This window comes from Dendropsophus ebraccatus, chromosome 6 (assembly GCF_027789765.1).
Source record: "Dendropsophus ebraccatus isolate aDenEbr1 chromosome 6, aDenEbr1.pat, whole genome shotgun sequence".
NCBI classification, from domain to species: domain Eukaryota; kingdom Metazoa; phylum Chordata; class Amphibia; order Anura; family Hylidae; genus Dendropsophus; species Dendropsophus ebraccatus.
The window spans coordinates 79295637-79323199 of record NC_091459.1 but is presented as its reverse complement, the minus strand read 5'-3'; the positions used below and the strand labels follow the sequence as shown (position 1 = coordinate 79323199).

Sequence of the window (27563 nt, the reverse complement as noted above, 5' to 3'; positions counted from 1 at the left end):
TAGAGTTTAACAGTTGTAAACTATTTATTGAATATTTGCCACCAAATATTGTTAAATACATAATCTTGCAGCTCTTCGGTTTCAAGTTAAAATGTCAGAAACAGAACACCAATATTTACAATTCTTATAAGGAATGTTATATAATGACACATTAAGGCGTAAATTCTTTTGGCTTATAATTCTGAAAAGAATGATAATAGCAAAAAGTGATGCAAAATCTTCATTGTGAGATTATGATAAGCTACAATAAATCTTACAAAAATATGGTGTAAGATGGCAATAATCCCATTAAACATCCTGCATTTATGTCCCTCTGGCGGAACTGATAATTTATACAGTCAAAACTTAATTTACATAATAAAAGTGGCTCGGTCCACCACTTAAAATTACAGCTCTCATTCATTTACACATTTCAGGCCACAGTTTTAAAGGTCTGGAGTATCAAGTTGGTTTGATGAATTAGGCGGTTGGCACTTATAAATACATTTAATGCCCTGCAAGAGAAAAAAAGAAAAAGGATCAAATACATCATAGATCTAATTGTGGAAAGCAGGCCGCTGTTTATAATGGTAAGGTCGGCTCTGGATATAATATAAGGAGCTTGATATGAAAATTTCTCCCCATGTTTCTTATGCCAATTCATCATAGAGAAGCCTAATGGGGCCTTTACACAGAGATTTATCTGATAAATTTTTGAAGCCAAAGCCAGGAATTGTTTGCCGATGCTTTTTTTGTACTAATAAAGCATGTAACTTACTAACTTTTTGGAGTGTGCATTACACTGTGTGACTAAGCCGCTTCCTTTTTTGTCATATACATTATAATTGGGCTTGTCGCTTGTACCCAAATATATTACCTGTGTCCACCACTTTCCTTATGTTGCCATGTATCTTATGAATGCAGCAGTGATAACCCTATACAACACTCCTACATAGTGGCTGAGAGTGATCGTGTGATTCCAAACATTTTAGAGGTGCAAAATGTAGTTATATTTACTATTGGACCCTTAGTTTTAAAGTATTTAAAATACAACACTGCTTTTTCATTGGTGACCAAACATTACTCCCCACTTCCTGGTCTTTATGACAACAGAAAATGCCGGCTCAGTTGTGCCATGCCACAACAGTGACCGACCTAGTGAGGCGGCACTCTCTTATGTTGACAGGATGGAAGAAAGTCTGAGCAGCAGGAAATTGTGGTGGGAAGAGTAGGAATTGTTTTTTATTACTCCTACTTGAGACCAGCCTGGCTACTGATAAAACCAGGGCCAGGCTGTCCTTTTATATTGTTGAAGTGTTTTATGTGGCAATATAATCTTATTGAAAGAAAGCAGGATGGACAAGGGGAGAATCAGAGGCTGCAACCGTTCTGTTAGTTCCTACTGACAAACTACACTAAAAGCATTTTAAAATGTATAAAAAGAAAAAAACACTTTAAGATTGCCGAAGGATTAAATACAAGATGATTTGTAGCCACGAGACAAAGTGACTTCCCAATGCAAGAACTTTATTTAAAGTAATAGTTTTGGTGGGAGACATTTTTTAACCTTTGGTGGGATTTATGTCAGTAATTGTGAAGTACGGCTTCTTAAAATGCTGAATAATCAAGCACCAAATTTTCAATGGTCCCCAAAAACAAGTAGTCTCCCCAGTCACTATATTTTTATTTACTAGTAAATGTATTATAGGAATAGATTCCTTTCTAGAGACTACAGAAGGAACATATTCACAAGGTAAGTATTGGTGGCCCTTGAGGCTTCTACTAGCAAGAACAAAAGAAAAAAAAAATCCAGAGCAGACTTCAAATGAGAACTTTAGCCACTTCTACCTACAGCCCAGGTAAACTACCTACTACTACTCTCTTCAATAAATATGGAAGAGCAGACAGATGTATTGCTCTTGGTAAGTCATTTGTCAGTCATTCTTTAGCCCATACTATTCACTGTAAGCAACTATAAGATTTTTTTTTACCACCAAAAATAACTATTATCTCTGTTAATCTGGGGTACATACTCTGCTTAAAATACAAATGATGAATGTGTCTGTAGTAAGTTATAGCGTACCTAATAAAACGTGGGTTATTACACTACACATCTCTGCAGGGTCAGTCATGGCCTGCTGCCACTAGGGGGCCAAGCTACACGCTGCTATCTTTGACCTGATGTTCACAATGTAAAATAAGGCATTTTAGAGAACAATACTTACTTTCCATCTTTAAAATAGGTTTTGAGAGTATCACTAAAACTTTTAGAGTATTTTACAAATTCTTTCTTTTGGTGCTCGAGCGCCTGTAAAAACACAATGTGTTAGTAACATAAACTTTAAAATCCCTTTTAGCTCAAACCTCACTGAAATGTGACCATTTGTTGTATTTGTGCGCAGAGGTGCGTGGTTTGTCTACACAACACACAATTGCAGTAAAAACAGAAGAGTGTTTAATGGGTGTTATTTTATACAAAAGATGACAGAAAATAACCACAAATATGGTGGGTGTAAATAAACCCTTTCTATATCTCCTAGCCCCATGACTGTCCAACCTCTGGGATGTACCATGATCTCCAAGAGGTGGCCTGACTTTCCCCCCTACATGGAGAGGCACATACCAGAGTATGACCTATTTTAGCTCTGTTTGGTAACTAAAGATTTATTGCCACAAATAGGATATAAAAGCTAGATCTTGTTGATACAGTAAAGCCCAGAATCTTTGCAGTAAAATTATGCCCCACTCCTTATTCTACATGCAAAATTTAGGGGTGGCACTCTTAAAATTATTTTTTTTGTGGAGGGGGAGGGGTGTGGGGGAGGATATCAGCCTGAGGTTTGCTCCCTGATATTGTCCTTAGGAGGTGATCAATATAGGGCTATTGGGATAATATAACTTTATCTAATTTTGGCAATATTTGTGTTTGTGTGAAAATTGTCCCTGCTGTGAGGAAAAATAAAACATAGAGCATAGTTTTAACCATGTATGTTACATTGTACTGGAGTTGAGCATGTACCATCTAAACTAATTGCTTATTAGAAATTACAACAGATATAATCTGGAAAAAGCATGGTATGGCCGCTGACCCAAGACTTTTCTTCATTCTCTTTTGTTAAAGGTTCATTAGAAAAACTTTTGAGGTCCAACAGGTATGTCAGAAGTATTGACAAGACAGGGGAAGCAGGGGCATAAAACACAATGGCACAATTCACCTGCTCCTTTTAAGAGATTGGTGGGGTCTAACAACTCCAGACAATCAAAATGTTTGATGTGTCTCTGCGACGACATATCCGTTCTCTAAATGACAAGGATACATGTTCTGTTTCCCTTTAACAAGATTGTTAGCAGCACATTATTAGCAACCAGTCCCATCTATGATTTAGACCAAATTGATATAGAGCTTTAAGTGACACTGTCACCCCATTTTTGCATTCTGACTTCTCTACACAGGTGTAAAGGGTAAATTTAGCAGTTTTCATACCTCATTTTATATCATACCTTATGGTGCTAGTTAAAGTAAAAAGTGATTTTTTTATCATCTGCAGATTGTGCTAAGTGGGAGGGCTTCACAGCAACAGTGCCACTTCGCTCCACCCACAGTGCCACTGTTGGCCCCTCCCCTCTGTGACATCATCAGTACATAGGCCCCGTCCCCTCGCCGTCCAATGGTATGGACCGACAGAGCCAGACAGACCTTTAGGCCAGCCTGTTCAAATGGTTGACGAGGGGACGGAGCCTATGTTCCTTTGACGTCACACACTTTGCACAATCTGCAGATGATAAAAGATAACCTTTTACTTGAACAAGCACCATGATGTAGGATATAAAATAAGGTATGAAAACTGCTGAAATTACCCTTTACATCTGTGTAGAGAAGTCAGAATGCAAAAAGGGGGTGACTGTCGCTTTAAGAATACAGAAGGGGCAAAGAAACCTGGCACTAACCTAGCTATACTGGATTGTGAAGTATTTCTATTTTGCCAGTATTCAAGGTCACGCTGGTCACTCCAGGTTATTTAAAAATGTTCCCAATGCACCTGATTGAAATTTTGATTTGCCACTTAGTCATATTGGTCAGTACAGTGAACTAAATGCAGGTGAGGAATCAAGAGCAGCGATCACTAAACTTACCCTACGATTCTGGTATTGATATTTTTTGAAAACATTGTTGACTGTGTCAAGAAGTTCCTTTATTGCACTGGCAATATCTCTGTTAAGGAGGAAGAAGATGATCACATTTGTTTAACCAAGAATAATGCAGACGTAAAAAACAAACAAAAAAACACACACACACACACACACACACACACACACACACACAACACCCACACAACTGAAATCAATTGATGCTACTTTTAAAATGGAAGGGACTTGTCCCTCTTTCTTTTCGATGGTAGCGTGAACATAGCCTAAATCTGCACTGATTATTAGTACATGCTGCATAGATAACTTTGCTGTGAGACCTATAAATGGATTATCCATTAGAGTAGAAGGAGTCAGAGCCTATTACGGGGCAGATGTGTTAGCTGATGAACAATGATATCTGATATGTCAAAACAACCCAATCAGCTGACAAACAAACATTGCTCATTTGTTCACTGGCTACTCGCTATCCCTATTACTTAGGATGATGTCCGTCTGTTCAGCTGAAAACGCCCTGTGTAATAGGGTTCTTAGGGACAACTGACTAGGACGTTGATAAGTCCGTATCTTGATAAGATATATTTAATGGCCAAATAAAGAGCGTTTTTTTGGCATCTCAGGATCCCAAAGGCCAACTAGACTTAATACAGCTCTATAGGGGAAAAAAGAGCACATATAGGCAAAGAGCTGTATAAGCATGGCATATGGTTCTGCTCAATACAGTGTGCAACCAAGACAGAGAAATGTACACAACATGATTTTCATAACTGGAAACACGCTCATTTTATGTGAAATACAAGACATTTAAGCCATGCAGAAATAATAAGCCAATATCACACTCACTTGATTGTCTGAAGGAACCTCACTCTGTCATTGATTTCATCAGGTATTTTACCAAGGATCTGTTTAAGTGCCCGTGCTTTTTCATTCAGTTCCTGGAACTCTGGTTCAGGCCTTTCAATCATGTATTCTGAGAAAAGACGGAAAGAGCAGATGACTAACATGTTGATCCTTCTTTACAGTTCCCACAGTTTTTCCTCTTTAGTAACTAAATGCAACCCTTTGAGCAGCTGCTAGGACACACAGGGGCATATGTACCAAAGTGTCTGCATTTTTTTTTTAGTTTACAGAGTATACTGCGCAACATTTATCAAGGCAAATTGGCTAGATTTCACTAGTTTAAGTCATGTTCGCCATATCCTGTTTTTTTGCGCAAGGAGGGGGCCTGATTACAGATTAGCTTGGCTACCTTTGACTGCTTAATCATGTGCAATTTTTAAAAATTTTTGTGCAGCAGTACTGCAGTGCTACGCAAGCAAAGTTTTCCAAGACAAACAGTGTGCAAGAATTATCAATGCATATGTGCCTAAGAATAAATTGTGTGAGGAAAGCAAGAATATACTACCACTCGTGATAAACTAAGAATGATCCACTTCCAGGGCTTGCTGCATATAGGGCTAAGGTTTACACTACGACATGTGTCGTGCAACAGTAAATGGCATCCAAGTTTTGCAATTTACTTTCATTATTTTTTTTAACACAGCACTTCCTGTTTTCAGTTTTTTTCCCCTCAAAAAACAGGAAACAGTCAGAAAACAGGAAGTCCAGTGTATCCCAGGCTATCTGAGTGCTCGCAGAGAGAAGGCAGCCATGTGATTGACGGACACATTAAGCCGTGACTCCCTGTACTGGCTGGAATTCCTGTATTTAGTCTGTTTTTTTTACAACCCGGACAAGTCAGAAAATCCGCCTTCAGGAGACTGGACCTGGATTTCTGGTAAGTATATAGCTTTGTTTTACAGCATGGTAAAAAAGAATGAATGTATATTGCAACTACTACTACTACTATCTACTGTTGATTTAGAATTTGAAAGTTATAATGAGAGTGACACTTTAAGGCTATGTTCACACGTCGTATCAGACCGGCCGTTACGTGACCCGGCCAGCCTCTGCCAAGATCATCACGGCCGGATGATCTTTATGGCCTAAGGGTTCTGATGTGGGCGCATGAGCGCGCGCCCGCATCAGAACTCTCCATAGCGTACAATGAAGCAAGTGGCCAGAGCCGCTTGCTTCATTGTGTGAACTGACAGGGTTTCCTACGGCTGCAATTCACTGAATTGCGGACGCAGAAAACTGACATGTCAGTTCTTTGCGGCCTAGAATGGGATCCCGGCCGGAGAATATATACGATGCGTTTACGCTCCGGCCGGGATCCCATAGAGGAATAGGCAATGTTCCACACTGCATTAAGTATGGCCGTTGTTGCTGGTGGCAACAACGACCGTACTTTTACGTAGCGTGAACATAGCCTAAAAGTTCCCCCAAAAAATCCCAAAAGTTGGATTTTGTGCAAATGTCATATTGCGGCTACATCATGATCACATGCAAGTTACATTTGATGCTGCAATGCAACATTACAATCTTCTGGTCATGTAATTAAAGTTGCAGTGTAGCCCTAGCCTAAAACCACTCTGTTTTTGTGCTATTTAGGTCAATTTTCTTTATTCTTAATGCAGAATTTTATCGCACTATGAGGGCACATGAAAACTGGGCTTAATTTCTAATTTAATGTCTTTAAATGTTGTAGCCATATTTCCTACACCAAGTAAGGGTATATGCACACTACAGAATCTGCACAGATAACTTTCAGAATTGACACAATGAATCTTTGGGCAGATGTTGGAATCTTCCAGAGCATAGAATGGAGCCTATAAGACGGGTGGAACTTCAAGCAGGAGTGCGCATGGAATCCGCTGGCAGTTATCTGAGCGGATTCTGTAGTGTGCACACACCCTTATAGAGCATGCACTTCAACTCACCTTCCACATCATCGGCTGCCATACGTAGAAGAGATTCTGTAAAATTTACTTCCACACTCTTCTTTTCAAGGATTTTTGTAATAATATCTTGTGTGAGCCCTGGATTCTCTTTTTCTGCCTAAAATAAACAAAAGATATAGATAAAAATACTGCATGTGTAACACAGGGCATAAGCACACTTAATAAAAAAAAAGTGCAAAAACAGGGAGAGACATTTACAGTCATAAAATACACAAAGAATGGGACAGACAAAACAGGAGCTGACATTTCCATAAAGGGGGGCCCAAAGGGAGCAAACCTCCATCTATTGCATTCCCAGTAATTTTTGTCCGCAATTTAGGATAGTATAGGAGCCATTCTAGTGTATGGTATAGAGCAGTGCTTCTCAAACTGTGAGGCGGGCCTCACCAGTGAGGCGCCCCCTAGTTGTTGGTGAGGCCCAGCTGGGGAGGCAGTTTGCACAAAAGTTACTATGATCTGCACAGTCCTTTTGCTGTTTGCAACTATCTCCATTTTAGCAACTTTATTACTTGCTTTATTAGAATCTAGAGCTAGGGAGATAGGTGAAAGGTAACCCTAGCATTATTTTCATCTTTTTAATGGACTTTCACCACAGATAGTGAGGCCCAGGCACCCTCTTGGTCAGTCTGATGAGGCACGGGCATTGCCTTGGTCTGTTGGGTGAGGCTTCAGTAGAAAGTTTGAGAAGCACTGGTATAGAGTGTATAGACTAAGACTATGGGCCACATGTATCATCCGGTGAACGGATGATTTTCGGCGGAAAGTGCCGATTTGCGTATTTTTTTTATACGCAAATGGCCGATCTGCGAATAAAATAATTCGCAAATCGGCACTTTCCGCCGAGTACACCAGGGGGGGGCGGAAAGGGGGCGTGTAGTGGGCGGAGGGCGCGGACTCCGAGTCCGCGCGATTTACCATCCGTTACGCCCAAATGTATGCCGAAAACCTACTCCAATCCTCAGCTGGCGTAGGTTTTCGGCGGTGCGCACCGGATTTATGTAGAAGCAGTCCGCCTCTACATAAATCCCCATAGCGCCGGAGCTGCGGGGGCATTTTTAAGTCCGGCGTAAAAAACGCCGGACTTAATAAATGCCCCCCTATGTGTGCAGTATGATTGGGGATGAATTATTGCTGACACTTTGTGGGTCATCCATATAATACAGATCCACGCCTTTGTGACACACAAAACCAATATGGAGGTGTGCAGGAGGCCTTACCAAGTGTTACTGTAATGGGATAATACATGGTATTGGGATGGAGAAATACAGTCCACCTTACCAACTCCTTGATAGGTGTCTAGATGTGGGGTTATGCACACTGACATCTGTCGTGAAATCATATGGCAAGGTTTCTTGGCTTTAGAATGCAATAGCTGCGGTTTTCTGCTGGTTAATGGTTTGTTTGCAGCAAAATTTATCAAAATCGTCACGTTTGTATGAAAGAAGTTGCAAGATGTGTGGAGTGGGGTCAGTAACACTAACAGATTAATAAGAGTGTGATTCATTACATCTGCCAGCTTTAGAAAAACACTTAATCTGCCACATCTAAAACACAGTGCAGGTCACCTTGGCATACAAACAGAGGTGGATCTGCCCTGTGGGTCGCATGGGAATGCTTTAATTACATTTGCATTTCATCTGCCTGATTAAAGTTTTCACATGGGAGGTGGAGGAGTGTTTAAGGAGCGACTTTTCTCTACAATCCTCTGTAAAAGTTGCACTGATCCATCCCACTTCCATATGTGCAATGAGTAGAAATGTTAATGCTACATAAAAGTACATAATCCATAATCTACATTTTCCTGCTGTGTCAGAATTTTATCTACCCATCTAGCATAAGGTGAGGCCAGCCTCTTATTACAGATCAACAAAACAATATAGAAGTAGCAATACATCTTTAAATCAGGAGCAATAAGATTCCCTTGAACCAACTGGTGTTGGTCGCATTTGGTATAACACTGGGGTGTAATAAAGGCTGTCCCCAGTACAGAACACGGCGCATTATTCAACAGTATAAAGGTAAACTTCTCAGTACAGTTACATCTTCTATTATTAAAGTGAATGTAACATAAGGTACATTCACTTTAAGTGTTGCATATAAATAGGACTTTTTTTTTTTCTCCTCCTCCAACCCTGACCTGGTGCCAGTCTATTATGGAACAGAAAAAAAAGGAAAAAAGGAACACCATCCCAGACTGAAGAACTGGAGGCGGACCAGACCACCCCCAGTGGGAGGAACCCCTCTATGACGCAGCTCCATTGATTCTAATGGGCCCATGTCACAGAGGGCAGGGGGTTTCTTCTGTCCGGGATGGTGTTCCGTAATAGATTGGCAATGTGCATGGGAGTTGGGCTACGGTTCAAAAAAAAAAGGGACCATGGCACCGACTTCCCGGCGATGTTCTTTTCATATGAAACACTTACATCGAATGTACTGATCGTACATTCGCTTTAAGGTTACGTTCACACAACGTAACTTTTCTATTAATCTCGCCCACACAGAACTGACAGTTCACACAATGGTGAATTGAGATGTGGGCGCACACGGATGCACCCGCATCCCAATTCAACATAAATGAAACCACAGTACCGGCCTAGATAAACTTCACCGGCCGGGTCACAAAACTGTCAAGAACAGTAGCAAATCCCCACAGTAAACTTGTACTGCTCTGACAGTTTCTGTGTTGGACAGAAGTGGCAGCAGAGAGCACTGTGTCAGACTAAAAAGAGAAAAGGTAAACACAATTTCCTACAAGACATACAGCAGCTGATAAGTAGTGGAAAACTGAACATTTTTAAATAGAAGTAAAATACAAATCTATACACTAACTTTCTAAAACCAGTTAATTTCAAAGAAAAAGTTTTTTGCTAGATAACCCCTTTAAGGGTAGGGGGTGTGCTTGTGTGTGAGGGAAATAAAAAAAACAAACAAACACTTACTGTTCCTGAACTCCGCACTGCGTCACATCACAGAGCTACCAGACCCCGCCAGATGTCATTTTCTCCCCGGTTCCATTTATGTCATGACTTGGGATTTATGTCACAGACTGCTGGGGTTCAGCCCACTCAGCTAACCAGTGACTGCAGTGGTGTCCTGCCCCAGTCACTGACTGGCTGAGCAGGGCATCTGTCAGCTGGGTCATGACGTAGCCGGCTTGGGGGTCAGAAGGCAGCCTGCAAAGTCCAAGAGTGGGACGCGGCACTGTGTGGGAGCTGGGACAGGTGACTTTTTTTTAATTTTCTCTTAACTATTTTTAGATCCCTGCTGGACTAATCCATTAGGTTAATAAATTGAGGTACTTGTTACATGCTACAAGGAACACAGTGGAATGTCCACTTTCATACAATACTGGATGGGAAGTTAGGATTGCTCTATTAGTAAAACGCATATCCACTTGCTTGGCAACATTGCTATGGATGAATCTAAAATGCCTTCATCATCAGACAGGTGCTTAAAGACTTTGAGAGGTTGTAAAAATAAAATAAAAAGGGGGAGGGGGGCAGGTTGCATACTCACTTGCCAGATAACCTGCCACTGCCAATCACACAATGCCCAGTTCACGCTGACCAACAATTCTGACTTTGATCTCAGCATACCAATCACTGGCTGAAGTTAAATTCTACTGGAACAAGTCAAAGGCTGCATGGGCATATCCTGCGGGCTGACAGCAGGGACCCAGGCAACACAGAATCAGGCAGGTGAGCACTTTGTTTTCAAGACACCCTGACCCCAATAAAAACTTCTTTCCCGAGACCACCTTTAAGTGTTTATAAGCAATCTGTTAAGAAATTTAAACAGTAAGTTGAGAAGATGCCGTTCAGCAGTCCAGAAATATTTTTAAAGATGGCAGCATGAAGCTTGAGGAAGAATCCTTAAAAGGAATGGGTCATCAACTTCTCTATGTTATATCTGTGTACTGCATAATCTTTTGTAACACTGGTTTTATAAATACTTTCTGCTTGCATATATGGATATTTCTTCAACACCGCAGTGTTACAGAGCCAATCTCACAGTTTCCCACTGACCTCTCACTACAGCTGATCTATACCTTCCTTGTTTACAGTACAAACCTCTAATGGATATCCATTTTAATTGTTTGTTACGTTCAATACTTTTTATTTGTTGTCCTTTATAATTGGCCTCACTTTTTTTTTTTTTCTTTCATAGATAAAAGCGTACAGTATTGCACTGTCACTGTATGGATCTGATGAAAATTAATATCCTGAAACACATTACCCATGTTATTGTATTTTACTTTTTTTAATAAAATAGTATTTTAGTAGTAAGAGATCTCCAAGTATGCCAAGTACAATAGCAGACAGTGCCAATATTTATGGTCAGCTATTTTTTCCTGCACCTTTTACATGGTCTTCAACAGGCCCCCTTTTTATGGTAGTATTCCAGTGGCTTCACCTTCCGGCTGACAGCAATCTCCATGTTTATGAATATTCAAAATGCGGCACATATTCATACAGTTCCCCCCTGCTCCCAGGATATCAGAGATGCTGGGTGGAAGGGGGCCTTCCACGCCCATGTTCCATGTGAAACACAGAACGTGTGAATGCAGCCTAATAAAAATGCATGGCCAACAGATTTCACAGGAAGAAAAATAATAGTGATTATACTTACCTGTCCAGACTCCCTTCATGTCCTTCTGGCTTTTCACTGTACACTGTCCCCATTCATCACAGCCACCACTGAAACTTTCTATGAAGTAAAAGGCCTCTAAAGGCAATCCCTGGGCAAGGCCCTGTCCAGTCTTGGCCAGTGATTTGCTAAACGGCCTGTCACTTCAGAGAAGGAATTAGAAGCTTCAACTGTGGCTGCAGTAAGCGAGGAATAGGCACCAGGAAGCCTGGAGAGGCAAGTATAACTTTATTATTTTCTATAAAAAGCAAGGGACTACGCTAATGATGCCCATGCAGTCCTTGCTGCACGATTGTCGAGCTGTTTAATAGTCTCTTAAGCAAGTGCCAATTTAGCAGATCTATATTCAATTACTGCATTATCTGGGCCATGTAATACAGACCTAAAGCTTCATTTACACATCCGTGTTATACAGTCAGCTTATGGACTGTAGATCACGGACTGAACTGTTGGTGTGGTGCTTCACTGAGCTGATCTGAAGTTAGATACCTGCTGATCATACGGATGGCCTGAAATAGGGGTTGGCCATTAATTTTGTATGGCTGGATAAGACCTTTTGTCTGTGGTTACATGGTGATTCCCATGCATGTGACCAGGAGACATCAAAAGTAATCTGTAAAATATTACACTGAAAAGGTGGCACCAGTGACCGAAAAAACAGCATCTCTTAGCCACTCCCCGTGGAATGACCTTTTCACAGGTCACATAAGTTGAGAATGCTTAAAAATGTATCCCATAGAAACAACAGGGTCAAGAGATGTTCACTGTCTATATGCCATGGGGCTTGCTGTAAAGCAGGTTCCTAAATGCTGTTAAAATCAGCTTAGGCAAGATGGTAGCCCCCATAATAGATGTACTAATAAATGAAAATAAAAAAAAGCAATTTCCTTTTAAAACATCTGTTTGTTCGGCATAACTTGTACAGGATTCTCTAGGGATAAGAACGGGCAGCCAGGCAAGCTGCCCCCCACAAGCTAATAAAAGCAGTCACCGCTAGGAACAAAACTCTACAAAGCTGTGTGGTAAAGATCAATACATACAAATCATTTGTAATTGATGACGGCATGCATAGGTGTGTATGAAAAAAGGACTGGTCACCTTACCTTTATAAAAGCTGCCCGGAGAGTCTGAGCTGCTGAAAGGTTTACACGCTCTAGCTGTGAATGGGGGGAGAGGAAAAAACATTTTTTTTTTTTAAAGTAAGTTAGTGAATCACCATTTCAATAATCTGTATTATTCAGTAAAAGCATCAAAGCAATAACATTTGGGGATAAATGTCTACTGAAGACTTAATATCACAAGCCAAACACTTATCACAGAAGGCTCTCCAGTGTAAAGTCATAGACAAAAAAAGATAAAAAATTTTGTTCAATTTCTTCTCATACTGGTTTCTGGAAAGGCTAGGTGATAACCTTGTGGATAACACAGACCTATTGGTTGAATATAAGAATATCTCCTGCCGGCCGCCACCACTTACCCCTATGCAGTTGCCACACATGGTGTCTCCTATAACTTGATCAATTGATACACAAAATTCTGATGTGTTTTTTATTTAGCCACGGGGCACTAGTTTCAGCCATAGGTGTGAGGTGCAGCGCTCTTTTTTTTCCTGAACCGTATTTTGTTTCTCTCTTTTCTCCGTGTTTTTGCACTCCTCCTGGCAACCCACATGACCACAATTAGCAGGAGACACCTGAGTGCACATGGTTTTAATCCCTCCTGTCTTTTCCCATTCTGTCTGCAGCAGCTATGGTGAGCGCAATACCTCATCCAGACTTGTGCCGTTTGGGGGCGACCTTCTCTGCCGGCGGTGCTGGCCGGGTTCTGGTGTGGTGTTTTTGGGTCTGGTCCTGTGGCATGGGGGGTCGCAGGGCCTTCCCATGGCTGCCGTTCCCTGACTGTGCACGCCTGCGGGGTTGGTAGCCACTGACTGGCATGGTGTGGACTTGCACGATGGTACATGGGGCAGTATGGCTTGATCAATTCATACACAAAATTCGGATGTGTTTTTTTATTTAGCCTAGGGGCACTAGTATCAGCCATAGGTGTGAGGTGCAGCGCTCTTTTTCTACCCTGAATCCTATAACTCTTGAGCACAGTATACCATGTTGACAAAGGTTGTAAATGACGGTAACGTCCAGTGATATGGTACACCAAAACTTATGTTAAATCCTTGCTACCTGTGTTGGAAAACAGTAAAAAAAATCTTTTAAGTGCATAAAATAAAAATGTAAAAATTAATGGCAATTTGTGTGCAGTTGATATTCCTGTATTCATAATAATCGCTTCAACTTGCTTCCCTTACTTTGAGTATGCAGAGATAGCATTAACTATAGACCTATTGGTTCTCTGACAATAGAATCAAGCAGTAATTTTTTTTATTGTAGGGGAACTAAACTACAATCAGAGGAAAATACTATATCTGAGCTAAACAAAGTGCTCATTCTGTGCTCGGCAATTCTGAGCAATTCCTTCCTGTGATCATTTACTGCATTGCAGCTCAGAAAGGTGAAGTAGAGATTCCAGGGTTAGCAGACTAGTAAAACATCTCTATATCTGCAGAGCTTGCAATGCCGTTCCCCATTATACGTCGTGCTATATGGTAAGTATGCAGTATCACGTAGAGAGCACAAAATAAAATATCCCTACATGGGAGTTTTGCAGCATCTGCATATTTAGGTGTCTAAGCAGAAAACAATCCGCCAAAAGCAATGCGTCTAAATGATTTCCTATTGGAGAGTGTTCCGTACAGATGCACAAGCATTACCGAGCAGTCTGTTTACCAGCTGTCCCAAAAATAATACAATGGCCGTTTCGGAAGCCAAAGCTCAGATTGATTCAAGTTGGAGACACTGCACAAATTGAAGCTATAATTTTACACACAGCTTTTGTCCTCGTACACTCCCACGGTACTCATAAATCACATTTATCACATCTGAGGAACCATTAAAAAAAGGAAAGCAAAAGCAAAGCAGAATTATCCATATAATGCTGGGGAAAAAAATAAAAAGGTTTTTTTTTTTTTTTTTAAATCCCGGCACAGATCATAAGAAAAGATTGTGGCTCTTTGTTTATAGGAAATGCTACATGAGTGGAAACATTTGTATAGTGCTTAAAGCCTGGCAGATTACAGGGCCGGTAGACGGCCGCTAGAACGTGTCGGGGGTTTATCTCCTCTACAAATGGCCTTTATCTCAGGATGATAGGAGAAAAAGCCTGCTGCTTATCGGGTAATTGATCATTTTATTTACACCCTTTAAATGGTGGTTTCCACTTAAAAAGCCATTCACTCCAGTCTTTCTACCAAGGAATCAGCTCTACAACTAAGTTTCTATATGCTACTGGAAACAGCCAATTACAGGAAAAAAGTAGATCAAAACGCATCTTAAGGGTATAAACCCACACACCGTATATGCAGCGTATTTACTGCTGCGATACGCAGCAAACTCGCAGCAAAATCGCAGCAGATTAGATCTAAATAACTGAACACAGCATCAAATCTGTACCAACAAATCTGCAGCGTATTTGTTGCATATCTGCTGCATATACGGTGTGTGGGTTTATACCCTAAAAAGGAGAATTAGGGAAGTGTTGAGACCCAGAAGAGTCAGAAATACAGCTGTGGGGGAATAGGGTAAGTGCTTGCTTTTCTCTATTCTGAAAGTCCCCTCCTTCCATTATATCAAGTCACCAGGATACCTCTTTACCCTCTTGGGTAGTGCAGCGAGAAGCTTCTTTATGAATCTAGCACCACATGACAAAGTTATATAACTTTGTCATGTGGTGCTATTATCTGTTCGGTCGTCTTCCACTCTTTTTTGCTTGTTGCAAACACCGCCGGAAGTGCTGGATTTGAATTTTTTTCGTCTGTGCGTCGACCCATAGTCTGTCCCCTGTTCACTCTGCCCTTGGCAAGCCTCTAGTTCCGCCTCTAGCTTGGCCCCACTTTGTGACGTCGCTTGCTTAGCTTCTATTGGAATACACTGTATGTGTCCACTGGCAACCTATCACAACCCTTCTGGCGCGCATGCGCTAGTGTTAGGGAATCCACAGCATCTCCTGTAGGTAATCTCCAAGTGTCTCTGCTACATTCACCCTGTCACTGTGAAATCCTTACTATACATTACACAGTAACAGGGTGAACGGGCAGACTCCAGAGACTATGAAGCTAGCATAACTAGCTTAAGGGGAGGGTAATGCAGGGGAGTGGGGAGTGTTTAGGATAAGGAGAAGGGCGGCATAGGAAATAAGGTGGCGTGTGACGCACGCTGCACCATGGGAAATTGGCGGCGCACGTCACACCTGCAAAACAGTAAGGGCAGGAAATTTTAAAAATAGACAGGGGTGCAGAACGGACGGTGGTTGTCGTGTCACAAGGCTCCCGAAAGTGCGGCGGAAAAATGGTAAGCCATATCAGCACATTTACAGGGGTTTTATTATTTTAGTTAACGCTACATTACTCCTTTAAACTTTTCAAAATTCAGTGAGCACCTATAAAGGCCATTTACTGCCTATGTTTTTAGGTTTCTTCTATGTCTACCTGATCACTGCATACACTAAATGAATAGATGGTGTTACATACTGAATATTGGTTATGAGATACACGAGTTAAGAGGTCAGAGGTGCAGTATAAGGGCATTCTTGCTCTGTGCCACATGGCAGACAAGGACTCCCAGTGTAAGAGCGGGGAGAGAAAAGCTCAATGGCATGCTTCTCTGCTTGTTCTATCAAGTTATGGTCTAACAACTCAACAGATCTAAAAAAACTTTTGACATGTCAAGTGACAGTGGCATCAATTGTAATGTGACTATATTAAAATGAAGACTCCAGAGAAAAAATGTTTTACAATCAACTGGGGTAAAAAAAAGTTATACATATTTGTAAAATGCTTCTGTCTGAAAATCAGCTGCTGTATGTCCTGCAGGAAGTGGTGTGTTTTCTCCAGTCTGACGCAGTGCTCTCTGCTGCCACCTCTGTCCATGACAGGAACTGTCCATAGTAGTAGCAAATCCCCATAGAAAACCTCTCCTGCTCTAGATATTTTCTGTCATGGACAGAGATGGTGACAGGGACAATGTGTCAGACTAGAAAGAATATACCACTTCCTGCAGGACATACAACAGGTATTAAGTACTGGAAGGCTTGAGGTTTTTTTTTTTTTTTTAATAGAATTTATAAATCTTAGAACTTTATGACACCCGTTTATTTTAAAACAAATACATGAAACTTTCCCTTCCAAGTACCCCTTTATTAAAAAAAAAAAAAAAAAAAAAAATCAACTCTAGATTACAGTTTTTTACATTGCTTTCCAAAGCAGTAAAGCTGGGCATACATTTTAAAATGCGGTTGAATGGTTCACCGCTGACAGCTATCTTCTCACATCTATAGATAGGCGTTCATGCGATCTGAATGGTGAGAGGAGAGAAAGTGTTTCGCACACACCTCAATGGCAGCTTTCTCTCCAAGTACAAAACAGTCCCATCCTCTCTGCCAGGGGATAGTTGGAAAGCCACTTTATATAGTTGGATGATCTCACCAAAATCATTAGGTTTGGCAGACTGAAGGTCGTATTACATGGCCCGACCAACAGTGTAACTGAGCATCAATTTAGCATGGCCTACTACACGGCTCAGTTGTCGTGCAGCTTCCCTAGCTGTGTGCGCGCAGCCCATTTAGCTTATTTCATCAGCTGCACATTTCTTAATATATGGAGTGACGTATTGCCAGTGGCAAATTATCTTTTGACAAGGTTAATGTGAGCAATCAGCCAGCGTTTGCTTGTACGATTGCTGACTCGCTTACACAGGAAGATATCTGTCTAATTTGGCAAATAATCGCTCTGTGTAATTGGTGTAATAGGATATTTACATCTAATGTATATGTCTAGCTTTAAGTCTTATTACACAGAGAAATTCGGCGACATCAGGCGGATCTCCCCATGTAGTTTAGCCAGCCATGTCAGCAGTCATAGTTCATTACACAAAATAATACGGCCGATAATTGCTTTGTGTAATAGAGCCTTAGGGCCCTATCACACGGGACAAATATCATGCGAAAGATTGTTATATCGTTCGAATTTAAACAATAATTGTTCTGTGTAATTGCAGGCAACAATTAAAAAATCATTTGTATGTCGGTTTAGATCTGAACCTAAAATTATTGTTAATCGTTCGCTAATTGTGTGCTTATCGTTCGCTGTAATTCCATTCGTTCGCTCAAGTTCTGCATTTTTTCACTAATCATTCAGTGTAATTGCACATTGTTCATTATTTTGCTGGGATCAGAAGGAATAAATGATTATAGTAACAATCGCAATAACGATCATAGTAATTATTATAACTAATTACCATCGTTCTGTGTAATATGGTGAACAATTTCAGGTTAACGATAAACAATCTCGTTTGCGATCGTTTATCATTAGTCGTTAAAAATCGCTCTGTGTAATAGGACCCTTAAGCAAGCACCAATCTAGCAGATCAGCACTTGCTTACCTTGCGAGTTGAGCCATGTAATACTGCCTTTAAACCGATCCCAGTCCATAAGTGACTTGTCAGCTTTGCTGTGTATATGTGATGGGATGAGGCGAATCCTCTCACTATGAATGGAGGGTGGGTGAGTTAATGGAGGCTTAGATAAGGAGAGATAGCAACACTATGCACACAGATAAGGCTCTGTACACTTCTCTCCTGGTCTCTGGGGGATGGGGCTGTACTAAATCACTTTCTGTAGACCAAATATACAACCTAAAGTGTTACTATCAATTGAAAATCTTTGGTCACTTCAAAGAATCCTCCTGATTCTTGCAGAATAAAATAATAATAATAATAATATACAGACCAACTGCTTCTAAACAGCATATACATACATTTGATTTTTGGTCATACACTAAACAAGCAACTTAGCCATGCCAGTGTCAGCCTCACCCTACTATTGTTTCTTGTGTGTCATCATAGGAGTGGTAGAGCAGCATTTCAATGACTGTCCAACAGGGAGAAGTCAGGAAAGACACTGAAGCAACACTTTACACTGTACATTCTTGTTTCCTTCTATTGCATCAAAATTGCTCAAGACAGGGCCCTGTCCACAGCAACATGGGTCTTTACAAATGAGAACAGCATAATAGTGAAGTTTGTGCATTTCACATTTTATTTTTTGCTAAGAATAGCAATTCCAATCCTAAATAGTCTTTGCACAAAAGGATAAGATGAAGTGCAGCAGCTCACCAAAATCGGTTAAAAGATGCTTTATTTGGACATAGAAGGCATCAATAGCAGGTACTATCCACAAAAACAGAGCGACGGCCGTTTTACGTATAAAACGCTTCTTCTCGGCTCACAAATACAGCATGCACCTACATCACTTTTAAGCTGCTGCTCCCTTCTGGACACACCCCCCTATCACCATCTGCCTGTGAGGGTATTAACTCACCGTGTACCATGGTGATAGGGGGGTGTGTCCAGAAGGGAGCAGCAGCTTAAAAGTGATGTAGGTGCATGCTGTATTTGTGAGCCGAGAAGAAGCGTTTTATACGTGAAACGGCCGTCGCTCTGTTTATTTGTGGATAGTACCTGCTATTGATGCCTTCTATGTCCAAATAAAGCATCTTTTAACCGATTTTGGTGAGCTGCCGCACTTCATCTTATCCCTTTTTTTGTGCAAAGACTTTACTGGACTGTTTTCTCAAGCTGAGCACCACCTACGGTAGAGTTACACAAACCAAGGGAGAGTCACGGTGAGGTCAAAGCTTGGTTTCCTAAAACTGGGGACAGTGCCAGCATACACATCTTGTGTGAATCCAACCCTAAATAGGATGGGTGAAACTTGCTTCTTTTCTGGGAAGTACATTTCCAAGTATTTCTATGTACTGCATAGGGTCAAAGGGGTAGTGACTCTCTATGTACTGCATAACAAGATCACCAACCTCATTAAATACTGGATACATAACCGCATACAATGGCATGGAAACCATAGAAGTGGTCTCTGCTTCATTCTTCATCTCTTCCATTGTCATCCTCATTCAAAGAGACCAGGCTGTAAGAATATAGTGCTATGGAAGCAGAAAACTCCTCATTCAGCGTGCTCGATGCCGGCTTTCCTATTCGTGCAAGAAATTATTCTGTTACCCTGAAAGAAAAGGAACATTGTATCGATGAAACAGTCTACATTCAAAGGGCTAGCAAAGTCCAATACGTTTTTAGATAAAAGGTTGTCCCATCAGACTCAGCAGGACATTAGGGGTTTTCTCCCTGTTGGGAAACCCACCCATATATGAATGCACAATGAAGGGAAAAAAAAAAAACACACACAAAAAAAAAAAAAAAACACACAGTTGTTTCCACCAGAGAGAAAACACCACATTGAGGACAGAGGTTACTGCTGCACTACTTCTAGAAACAAACTGCCAAATAGTGACCGCCAACTTTTCCCCGACCATACCTATCTAATAGGGCCAGTGCTGTATTACTGATATATGGAGGAAATGCTTCACCCTTTCTAAATATACAGTATGTATGTGAGAAAGTGTTTTTCTGGTTTTAATAAATATTGTCCTTAGATAGATAGAACATAATCTATATTAATGAGGAACATTTATAAAATTCAAATGAAAACTAAATTATAGAATTTTGAAAGATTTTTCTCCCCTCCCCCCTCCCCACCAACTTCACAGGCCTAACAAACATTAAGAAAGGTCCACCATGTGCCAGAGTATCCTATTTTCTACACTGTATTCCTCTTCTGTGCCACTGAAATGGCGCTCCAAAGTGTGAGCCGCTCAAAGATCAATGCCAGTGACCATTTACACAATTTAGGGTGAATTTATTAAGACCGATGTCTCACACACCAGTGCTTCCCATTGCCTTAGCATTCGGAATACAGCATATTGTAATAAATCCGGTGGCAATTAAACCACGCCTCCTTCCTGACAAGCTGAACAATTATTTTAGGTTTAGCGCAGCAAGTGCAAATCTGCAAAAAAAAACAAAAAAAACGCAATCGGGAGCTTGTGAAAGAAACAGGAACTTTTGCACGCCAAAGTGCACCAAAAAGTAAAACCATGGAAAGTTGTGATGGTAATCCCATGGGCACATTGCCAAAAACTTAGTGGTAAAACCCATATGGTTTTGAGCTTTAGTTTTTTCCACATGACTTTTAGTGAGAAAGAAAAACACACAAAATGATGCATATACTAATACAGACTATTGAAAAGGGGGGGGGGGGGGGTGTAAAATAGAAACTGCTGTTAACTGCCTATAAGAACCAACCACAGGTCAGCTTTCATTTTACCACAGCTGAAAAATAAGCTGTGATTGGTTGCTATGGGCAGTGGACACCTGTTTTATATACTTTGGTACATCTGGGCCACACTACAAGAACTGCATAATGAAGGACACAGTCTTTGAAACTGAAGCTGTGGTGGACCAGGGTGGGAGTGTATCGCTTTTTAGTCAAATATTAAAATTTTATTTTTATATACAGTACCCAGGGGAAGCTGCCTAAAATTACAGCTTCGGACACAAACATTGGTGGCAACAGGAGGGTAGTGCTCCTTCATCTCCCCTTTATCTCTCCTCCATAGGCAGGGTGCTCGCTGCTTAGCGCCTCTGCCCCTTTGTTCTAGCGATCAACGGGGGTCTCAGCACCTGGACCCCACTCCACTGATAAAACCTTTCAAATGCGGCTATAAAATGTCAGAGGTTTGTTCTAATGACACTTTACAATCCCATGAAATAAAAAGTAAATAAAAAAAAAAAAAATGAGGGGGTACAAGAACATAACTATACTTACCAATCCTTGTGCCCTGCAGCACCACTTCCGGTTCCCGTTGACAGTCACTGGCCTCCTGCATCACCACATACCCAGCTGATCGATTGCCCCCAGACAGAGTAAGCAATCGAACAGCTGGGCCGTGACGTACCTGGATCGCAGCAGAATCCGTACTAGAGGACTGGTAAGTAGTTTATTAAATTCTCACACACCCCTGTCTGTCTCTTTAAAGGCAATGTATTGGCAAAAAAATTGAGTCTTCGGAGAAGAACCCTTTTACCTTTTGGCCAGTGCTGGAGCTATTCTAACCCCTCCACACTCTCCATGTCTTCCTGTGGCACCTGCGAGTCCCCCTCTCAATGCTTCGGCCGCAACCTCTGAAACAGAATTGTTTCGGCAGAGACAATCCACCTAGCCAAAGACTGGCCGCGCCGCAGATGCACTTCAATTACTGCCAAAAGGAGTTGATCGCGGACGTAGTGGCCGGAGCATTGAGCAAGTTGGAAGACTCCACAGGAGAACACTGAGGAAGCGTGAAGAGGTAAGAGTAGGATTTTTATTTCCTATGCAGCCCCAGCACTATATCAAAGAATTTTAATGACCGGAGTACCATTTTTAAGGGGGAACTATCAGCAGGTTAGATGAATCTGAGACAGAATAGCCCCTGAGACAGAAGGTATCAATGGAGCAGACAGGGTAACTTTACACGTCCCGGATCCGCAGCGGATTTTAAGCAGCAAGTTTGCAGCGAAATCCGCTGCAAATCCATGTAGTGTAAAGGTCTATAGGGTTACATATCCGCAGCAGAATTTTCATTCCACTGCGGATATGTAAGCCGCCCCCTTTAACCCCCCGCTCGGAGCATACATTACCTGCTCGGCGACGCGGCTGTGTGTGAGGCTCCCGGCTCCCCTCGCTCCTCATTAGCCAATCAGTGCTGCCGTGCACTAATTGTGGGGAGTGAGGGGAGCCTCACAAATAGCCGCGGTGCCGAGCAGGTAATGTATGCTCCGAGCCGGGTCACATACTGGCAGCGGAATGAAAATACCGCTGGGTGTATGTGACCCTTTCAACTTCACACTACCAGGATCCGCAGTGGATTTCGCTTGCAGCCTGAAATCCGCTGCGGATTCGGTACATGTAAAGCTACCCTAACAGAGCAGGACCGGCACCGAGGAAGAATGTAAGAAACATACACCTTCCGCCTTAGCGTCCTGTGCGCTATAAGGGGCTATCAGCTGGTTAGATACGCCTAACTTGCTGATAGTTCCTCTTTAAGTAAGGCTAACATCAATTTTATACTGCGTAAACCCCAGGTTATTAGTGGGCTCCCCAGCAGCTTCTCCTCAACCACCAGCATTGACAGCTAGAGGTCTTCCTGTTTGGATATAGGACAAGATCTATTAGTCAAGGTCAGCAAGTGTGAGTGACTGACGGGGCAAAATTATGATAGCTGTGTATACTCTATAGATAAATGGGTCAGAGCATCTTACAAAAGGCAGTCTTGGTATGCAGTGGTTAGGAAGTTGAAAGGTGGTCCTAGGAAGGCAAAAGGGTGAAATGAATTATATTATCAGCACATTCTTCCAGTCCCCATCACACACTTGCACAATGAGTTATATGAAGCCTATTAAGATCAAACAGCCAAAAATCCACTCCTACCCGTAAAGTCTATTTTAGATTCTCATAAACAACATAATATGCTTAAATAAGCCAACAACTCAGCTTAAGTGTATTAACAGAACCAACAGGGCCATAAAGTCACTCAAAAGGGTTCTGTAGTTTTACATGTTGTAACAACATGAAGCTTTGTCATCTATACTAATAAACGAGCTGTGGGTGTACACGGTCCATTATGTACTCTTCACTTCATTACCACTTAATACAAGGTGCCATACAGTGAGGGAATAAAGAGGTAGCAAGCAGGCTCAACCACCACTCCATTCACTTGGGGTACATGGGACCCCAATTCCTGTGATTGATGGTGGTTCCAGTGATCAGGCCTTACTGATCACCTACACACTCACTTATCACCCTGCGGACGTGCAGCTTTAGCTAGCTTCACATAGTAGAAGAACAACGAAAATAAAGAATGCATCAGATCAGATACATGCCAAATATCAATGGCACCTGACAAGCCCTAGTTACTTTTGTGTTGCCCATCATGTTGTTTGGAATTTTACAGAAGATCTTTACTTTGATAGGGAGGGTCCTAAACATGGGGACAAACTAACAATGATCGGCTCATACTTTTCATTAAGGGTATGTTCACACTAAGTGAATCAGGCAGAATTCCGCAGCGGAACTCTCCGCCACAGAAGCCCACCTGCCTCAGTGTACCATAGCCTTCTATGGGAGAGTGAACGATTCTCTGCTGCCGCGGCTCTCCGCTTACAGAATTGACATGTCAACTCTCTGCTGTGGAATTTCACCTTATTTACGCAGTGTGAACACACTCTAAGGCGGCAAACACACAAGGCCTACCCAACGAGACTGCACCTGACATGTAACCATCAGAAAGTGGTGCAGTCTCAGACTCGACCTAAAGGTGATTACAGTATGTATCCGAATAGACCCGTTAGAGGGCAAAACCTCATCAGACTGTCAAAGAACACAGAAAACAGAACATGGGGGATACCCATTAACAAGAAAGATAATAAAGGGAATAAAACCCAATCACAGCTCAGCTTTCATTTCTATAATTGCTCTGGTTCAATGAAAGCTGAGCTGTGATTGGTTGCCATGGGCAACAGAGAGAATCTTACTATAAGAGAGCAATAAATCTTCCCCATGGTCTCTAAGGCCCCGTTCCCACTGAGGAAAGGTAGCGGAATTCCGCGTCGGAATTGTCCGCTGCGGAATTCCGTTAGCCTGTTCATGTTCATTCTTCAGCGCGGACAGGGCAGGAGCGCGCGCCTCCCATAGACTCCCACTATGAGCGGGAGGCTAACGGCATTCCGCGGCGGACAATTCCGTCGCGGAATTCCGCTACCTTTCATCAGTGGGAACGGGGCCTAAAATTACAAACCCAGTTGGAGTTGGGACCAATTAGTGTCTATGGGCTTCAGGACACTGCAAAGTTTAGTGCTTGGTGAGGCTGTGAAGTCTCAGAAAATGTATGAAGTAGTGGCCCCAGCCGTGAGCACTGACGCTCCCATTATTAGGAGTACAATCCACCTGTATTCTCGATATTGGCAGGGGATAGCTTAAACGGTTATTGTCAGTTAAAGTTTTAAAATATGGCCCAGACATATTAGAAGCTTAGATGTGCCGGGTCACAGCAATTGCATATAGCAGACAGAAGTGCACAGCAGTGGGCTTCACTTCCAGGATCAGCTCTCAATCTAACTGCAGGAGATGGGATCTGCTATACGGCACCACTTACTGTATGAAGATAGTAACAAGCTCTAGTCTATATAGAAGCCTACACAGACTTTCTATACGCTCATTACCAAGTTCACACTGGCTGTTCTTAAAAACAGAACGCAGCAAAGAGATTCTGACCCAATAGACATGAAAAATGTCTAATGACTGGGTATAGCATTTAAAAAATGTATGTAATCTGCTGTGCTTGTCTCCTTTGGTCACTGTTGTAGCCAACAGATCTGCGTCCCATCAATAGAAGCCCAAGACCGGGCCCCAGAGGTCATTCAACAACTTACCAAGCGTGTGCAACAAGCCATGCAAGTGGTGGCATGACATCACAACTTAGAAGGTTACTATCTTAAAGGTGATGTAAGATGTACATTTGCTCAAATATACAAAGTGCCTAGGGATAAGTTCTACATTTATGCACAACTGGTACAAAAACAATAAAGTAGTGGTACTCACCTCCCCCGATCCTACACAGCTGCAGTTCCCACACTCCCAGTTCATCACTGCTTCTTACTGGTTCCAGCAATGCTTCATCCCTCTAGGAAGCAATCTCTGCCCCCTGGGGTGCCCGGCCTCAGTCTAATTGGCTGAGGGGGCAGTTCTTCCAGGGATGACAGTGATGAATAAGGAGTGTTGGACAGCAGCTGCAGGGGGTTTACACAACCACAAGCCAAATATGTATATAGAACAAACATTATCTCCATACAACCTCCTTAACACTACTGTTCCTGAATGTGTGGCTCAGCGGCTGTCATATAACTCCAGCATACACTAACAGCAATTCCCAACCTGTCTCCCAGGTGAATCAAAACTAAAACTCCCAGCATGCCCAGCAACCCCAAACCTGTCACACCAGCCACATCATGCCCTCAGTGATGCCTATCAGCAGCATCAAAACTACAACTCCCAGCAGGCCCTGACTACTATCCCCAACTTGTGACTGTCCAGTTGCTGCATGGCCTGACCCATTGCATGCTGGGAGTTGTAGTTTGTCAGCAGCTGCACTAGCTGGGGACCAGGGCTTTACTTGCAGGTGAATAGTGGGGCATCCAGAGCCTGGCAGAGAGCTTTGCCCCCGGTGTATGGTGACAGCCCTGCCCCCTCCCTCCATAGACAGCACAGGCAGGTGCAGGTAGGTCAGGCCCGGCTATGGCCCCCCTGGTGTGTGGTGACAGCCCTGTCCCCTCCCTCCATAGACAGCACAGGCAGGTAGGTCAGGCCCGGCTATGGGCCCCTGGTGTGTGGTGACAGCCCTGCCCCCTCCCTCCATAGACAGCACAGGCAGGTAGGTCAGGCCCGGCTATGACCCCCAGTGTGTGGTGACAGCCCTGCCCCCTCCTTCCATAGACAGCACAGGCAGGTGCAGGTAGGTGAGGCCCGGCTATGGCCCCCCGGTGTGTGGTGACAGCCCTGCCCCCTCCCTCCATAGACAGCACAGGCAGGTAGGTCAGGCCCGGCTATGGCCCCCCGGTGTGTGGTGACAGCCCTGCCCCCTCCCTCCATAGACAGCACAGGCAGGTAGGTGAGGCCCGGCTATGGCCCCCCAGTGTGTGGTGACAGCCCTGCCCCCTCCTTCCATAGACAGCACAGGCAGGTAGGTGAGGCCCGGCTATGGCCCCCGGTGTGTGGTGACAGCCCTGCCCCCTCCTTCCATAGACAGCACAGGCAGGTGCAGGTAGGTCAGGCCCGGCTATGGCCCCCGGTGTGTGGTGACAGCCCTGTCCCCTCCCTCCATAGACAGCACAGGCAGGAAGGTGAGGCCCGGCTATGGCCCCCCAGTGTGTGGTGACAGCCCTGCCCCCTCCTTCCATAGACAGCACAGGCAGGTGCAGGAAGGTGAGGCCCGGCTATGGCCCCCCGGTGTGTGGTGACAGCCCTGCCCCCTCCTTCCATAGACAGCACAGGCAGGTGCAGGTAGGTCAGGCCCGGCTATGGCCCCCGGGTGTGTGGTGACAGCCCAGCCCCCTCCCTCCATAGACAGCACAGGCAGGTAGGTAGGTCAGGCCCGGCTATGGCCCCCCCCGGTGTGTGGTGACAGCCCTGCCCCCTCCTTCCATAGACAGCACAGGCAGGTAGGTAGGTCAGGCCCGGCTATGGCCCCCCCGGTGTGTGGTGACAGCCCTGCCTCCTCCCTCCATAGACAGCACAGGCAGGAAGGTGAGGCCCGGCTATGGCCCCCCAGTGTGTGGTGACAGCCATGCCCCCTCCCTCCATAGACAGCACAGGCAGATAGGTCAGGCCCGGCTATGGCCCCCTGGTGGATCAGTAACTTGTACCACACCTGAGCTCCAGTGATTCATCAGGAAGTGGCATACACAGGTGGAGGCCAGTGAGCCCTATGGATTGTTAGTGCTCAGGGAGGCCCCACTGACCGCAGCACCGGCCCGTACAGCGAGCTGGAGCCGCCGCCAGCATGCAGGGGAGCACACCGGTCTGCCTGACACCTCCAGGCCCGGCCAGGCTCAGCATTACTCAGCACACTCTGTAGCACCGGCTAACCCGGCCTACGCCGCAACCTATCACACACACACACAACCAACCAGCCGCCGCAGGCTACCTGTGATCCGGCGAGCGGATGAGGCAGCCCCCCCGCCTTCGTGTTCCCACCACCGCTCTGGAGTCCCTGTCACCGGAAGTCCGTTCTAGGAAGTGTCCGCCGTCCTGAAGAAGAAACAAGGCGTTGCCCGGAATCAGTCCGACGAGTTTACCTTTCGAGAAGGCGTGGCTACCACATACCGAGGCAACACATATAGGTCTGTCGGGAGTTGTAGTTTTTCTCGAGCTTGCCTCCCAGGATCAGGAAACACT

At 43.4% G+C, this 27563-nt stretch overlaps 1 protein-coding gene across 1 annotated transcript; it reads right to left on the bottom strand.

Annotated features, from left to right (window-relative positions):
• On the bottom strand, nucleotides 1-27469 carry PDCD10 (programmed cell death 10). The gene is made up of 8 exons (XM_069975253.1): nucleotides 27313-27469; nucleotides 19537-19739; nucleotides 12719-12772; nucleotides 6948-7065; nucleotides 4969-5095; nucleotides 4114-4192; nucleotides 2205-2287; nucleotides 1-494 (listed from the first exon to the last, which is right to left on the bottom strand). Exons 2-8 carry the CDS (start codon nucleotides 19630-19632, stop codon nucleotides 413-415), a joined length of 639 nt encoding a protein of 212 aa, XP_069831354.1. The 5' UTR covers nucleotides 19633-19739; nucleotides 27313-27469; the 3' UTR covers nucleotides 1-412.
• Between the last annotated feature and the right edge of the window lie 94 nt (nucleotides 27470-27563).

Bases quoted from the DNA above. Each gene is read 5' to 3' on its own strand.
- PDCD10 (XM_069975253.1), bottom strand. From the start codon at position 19,632: ATGAGGATGACAATGGAAGAGATGAAGAATGAAGCAGAGACCACTTCT. The intron at 12,773-19,536 runs GTTGGTGATCTT...CCCCATTCACAG, and splicing joins TGTATCCAGTATTTAATGAG to CTAGAGCGTGTAAACCTTTC. The intron at 4,193-4,968 runs GTGAGTGTGATA...CCTCCTTAACAG, and splicing joins AGGTTCCTTCAGACAATCAA to AGATATTGCCAGTGCAATAA.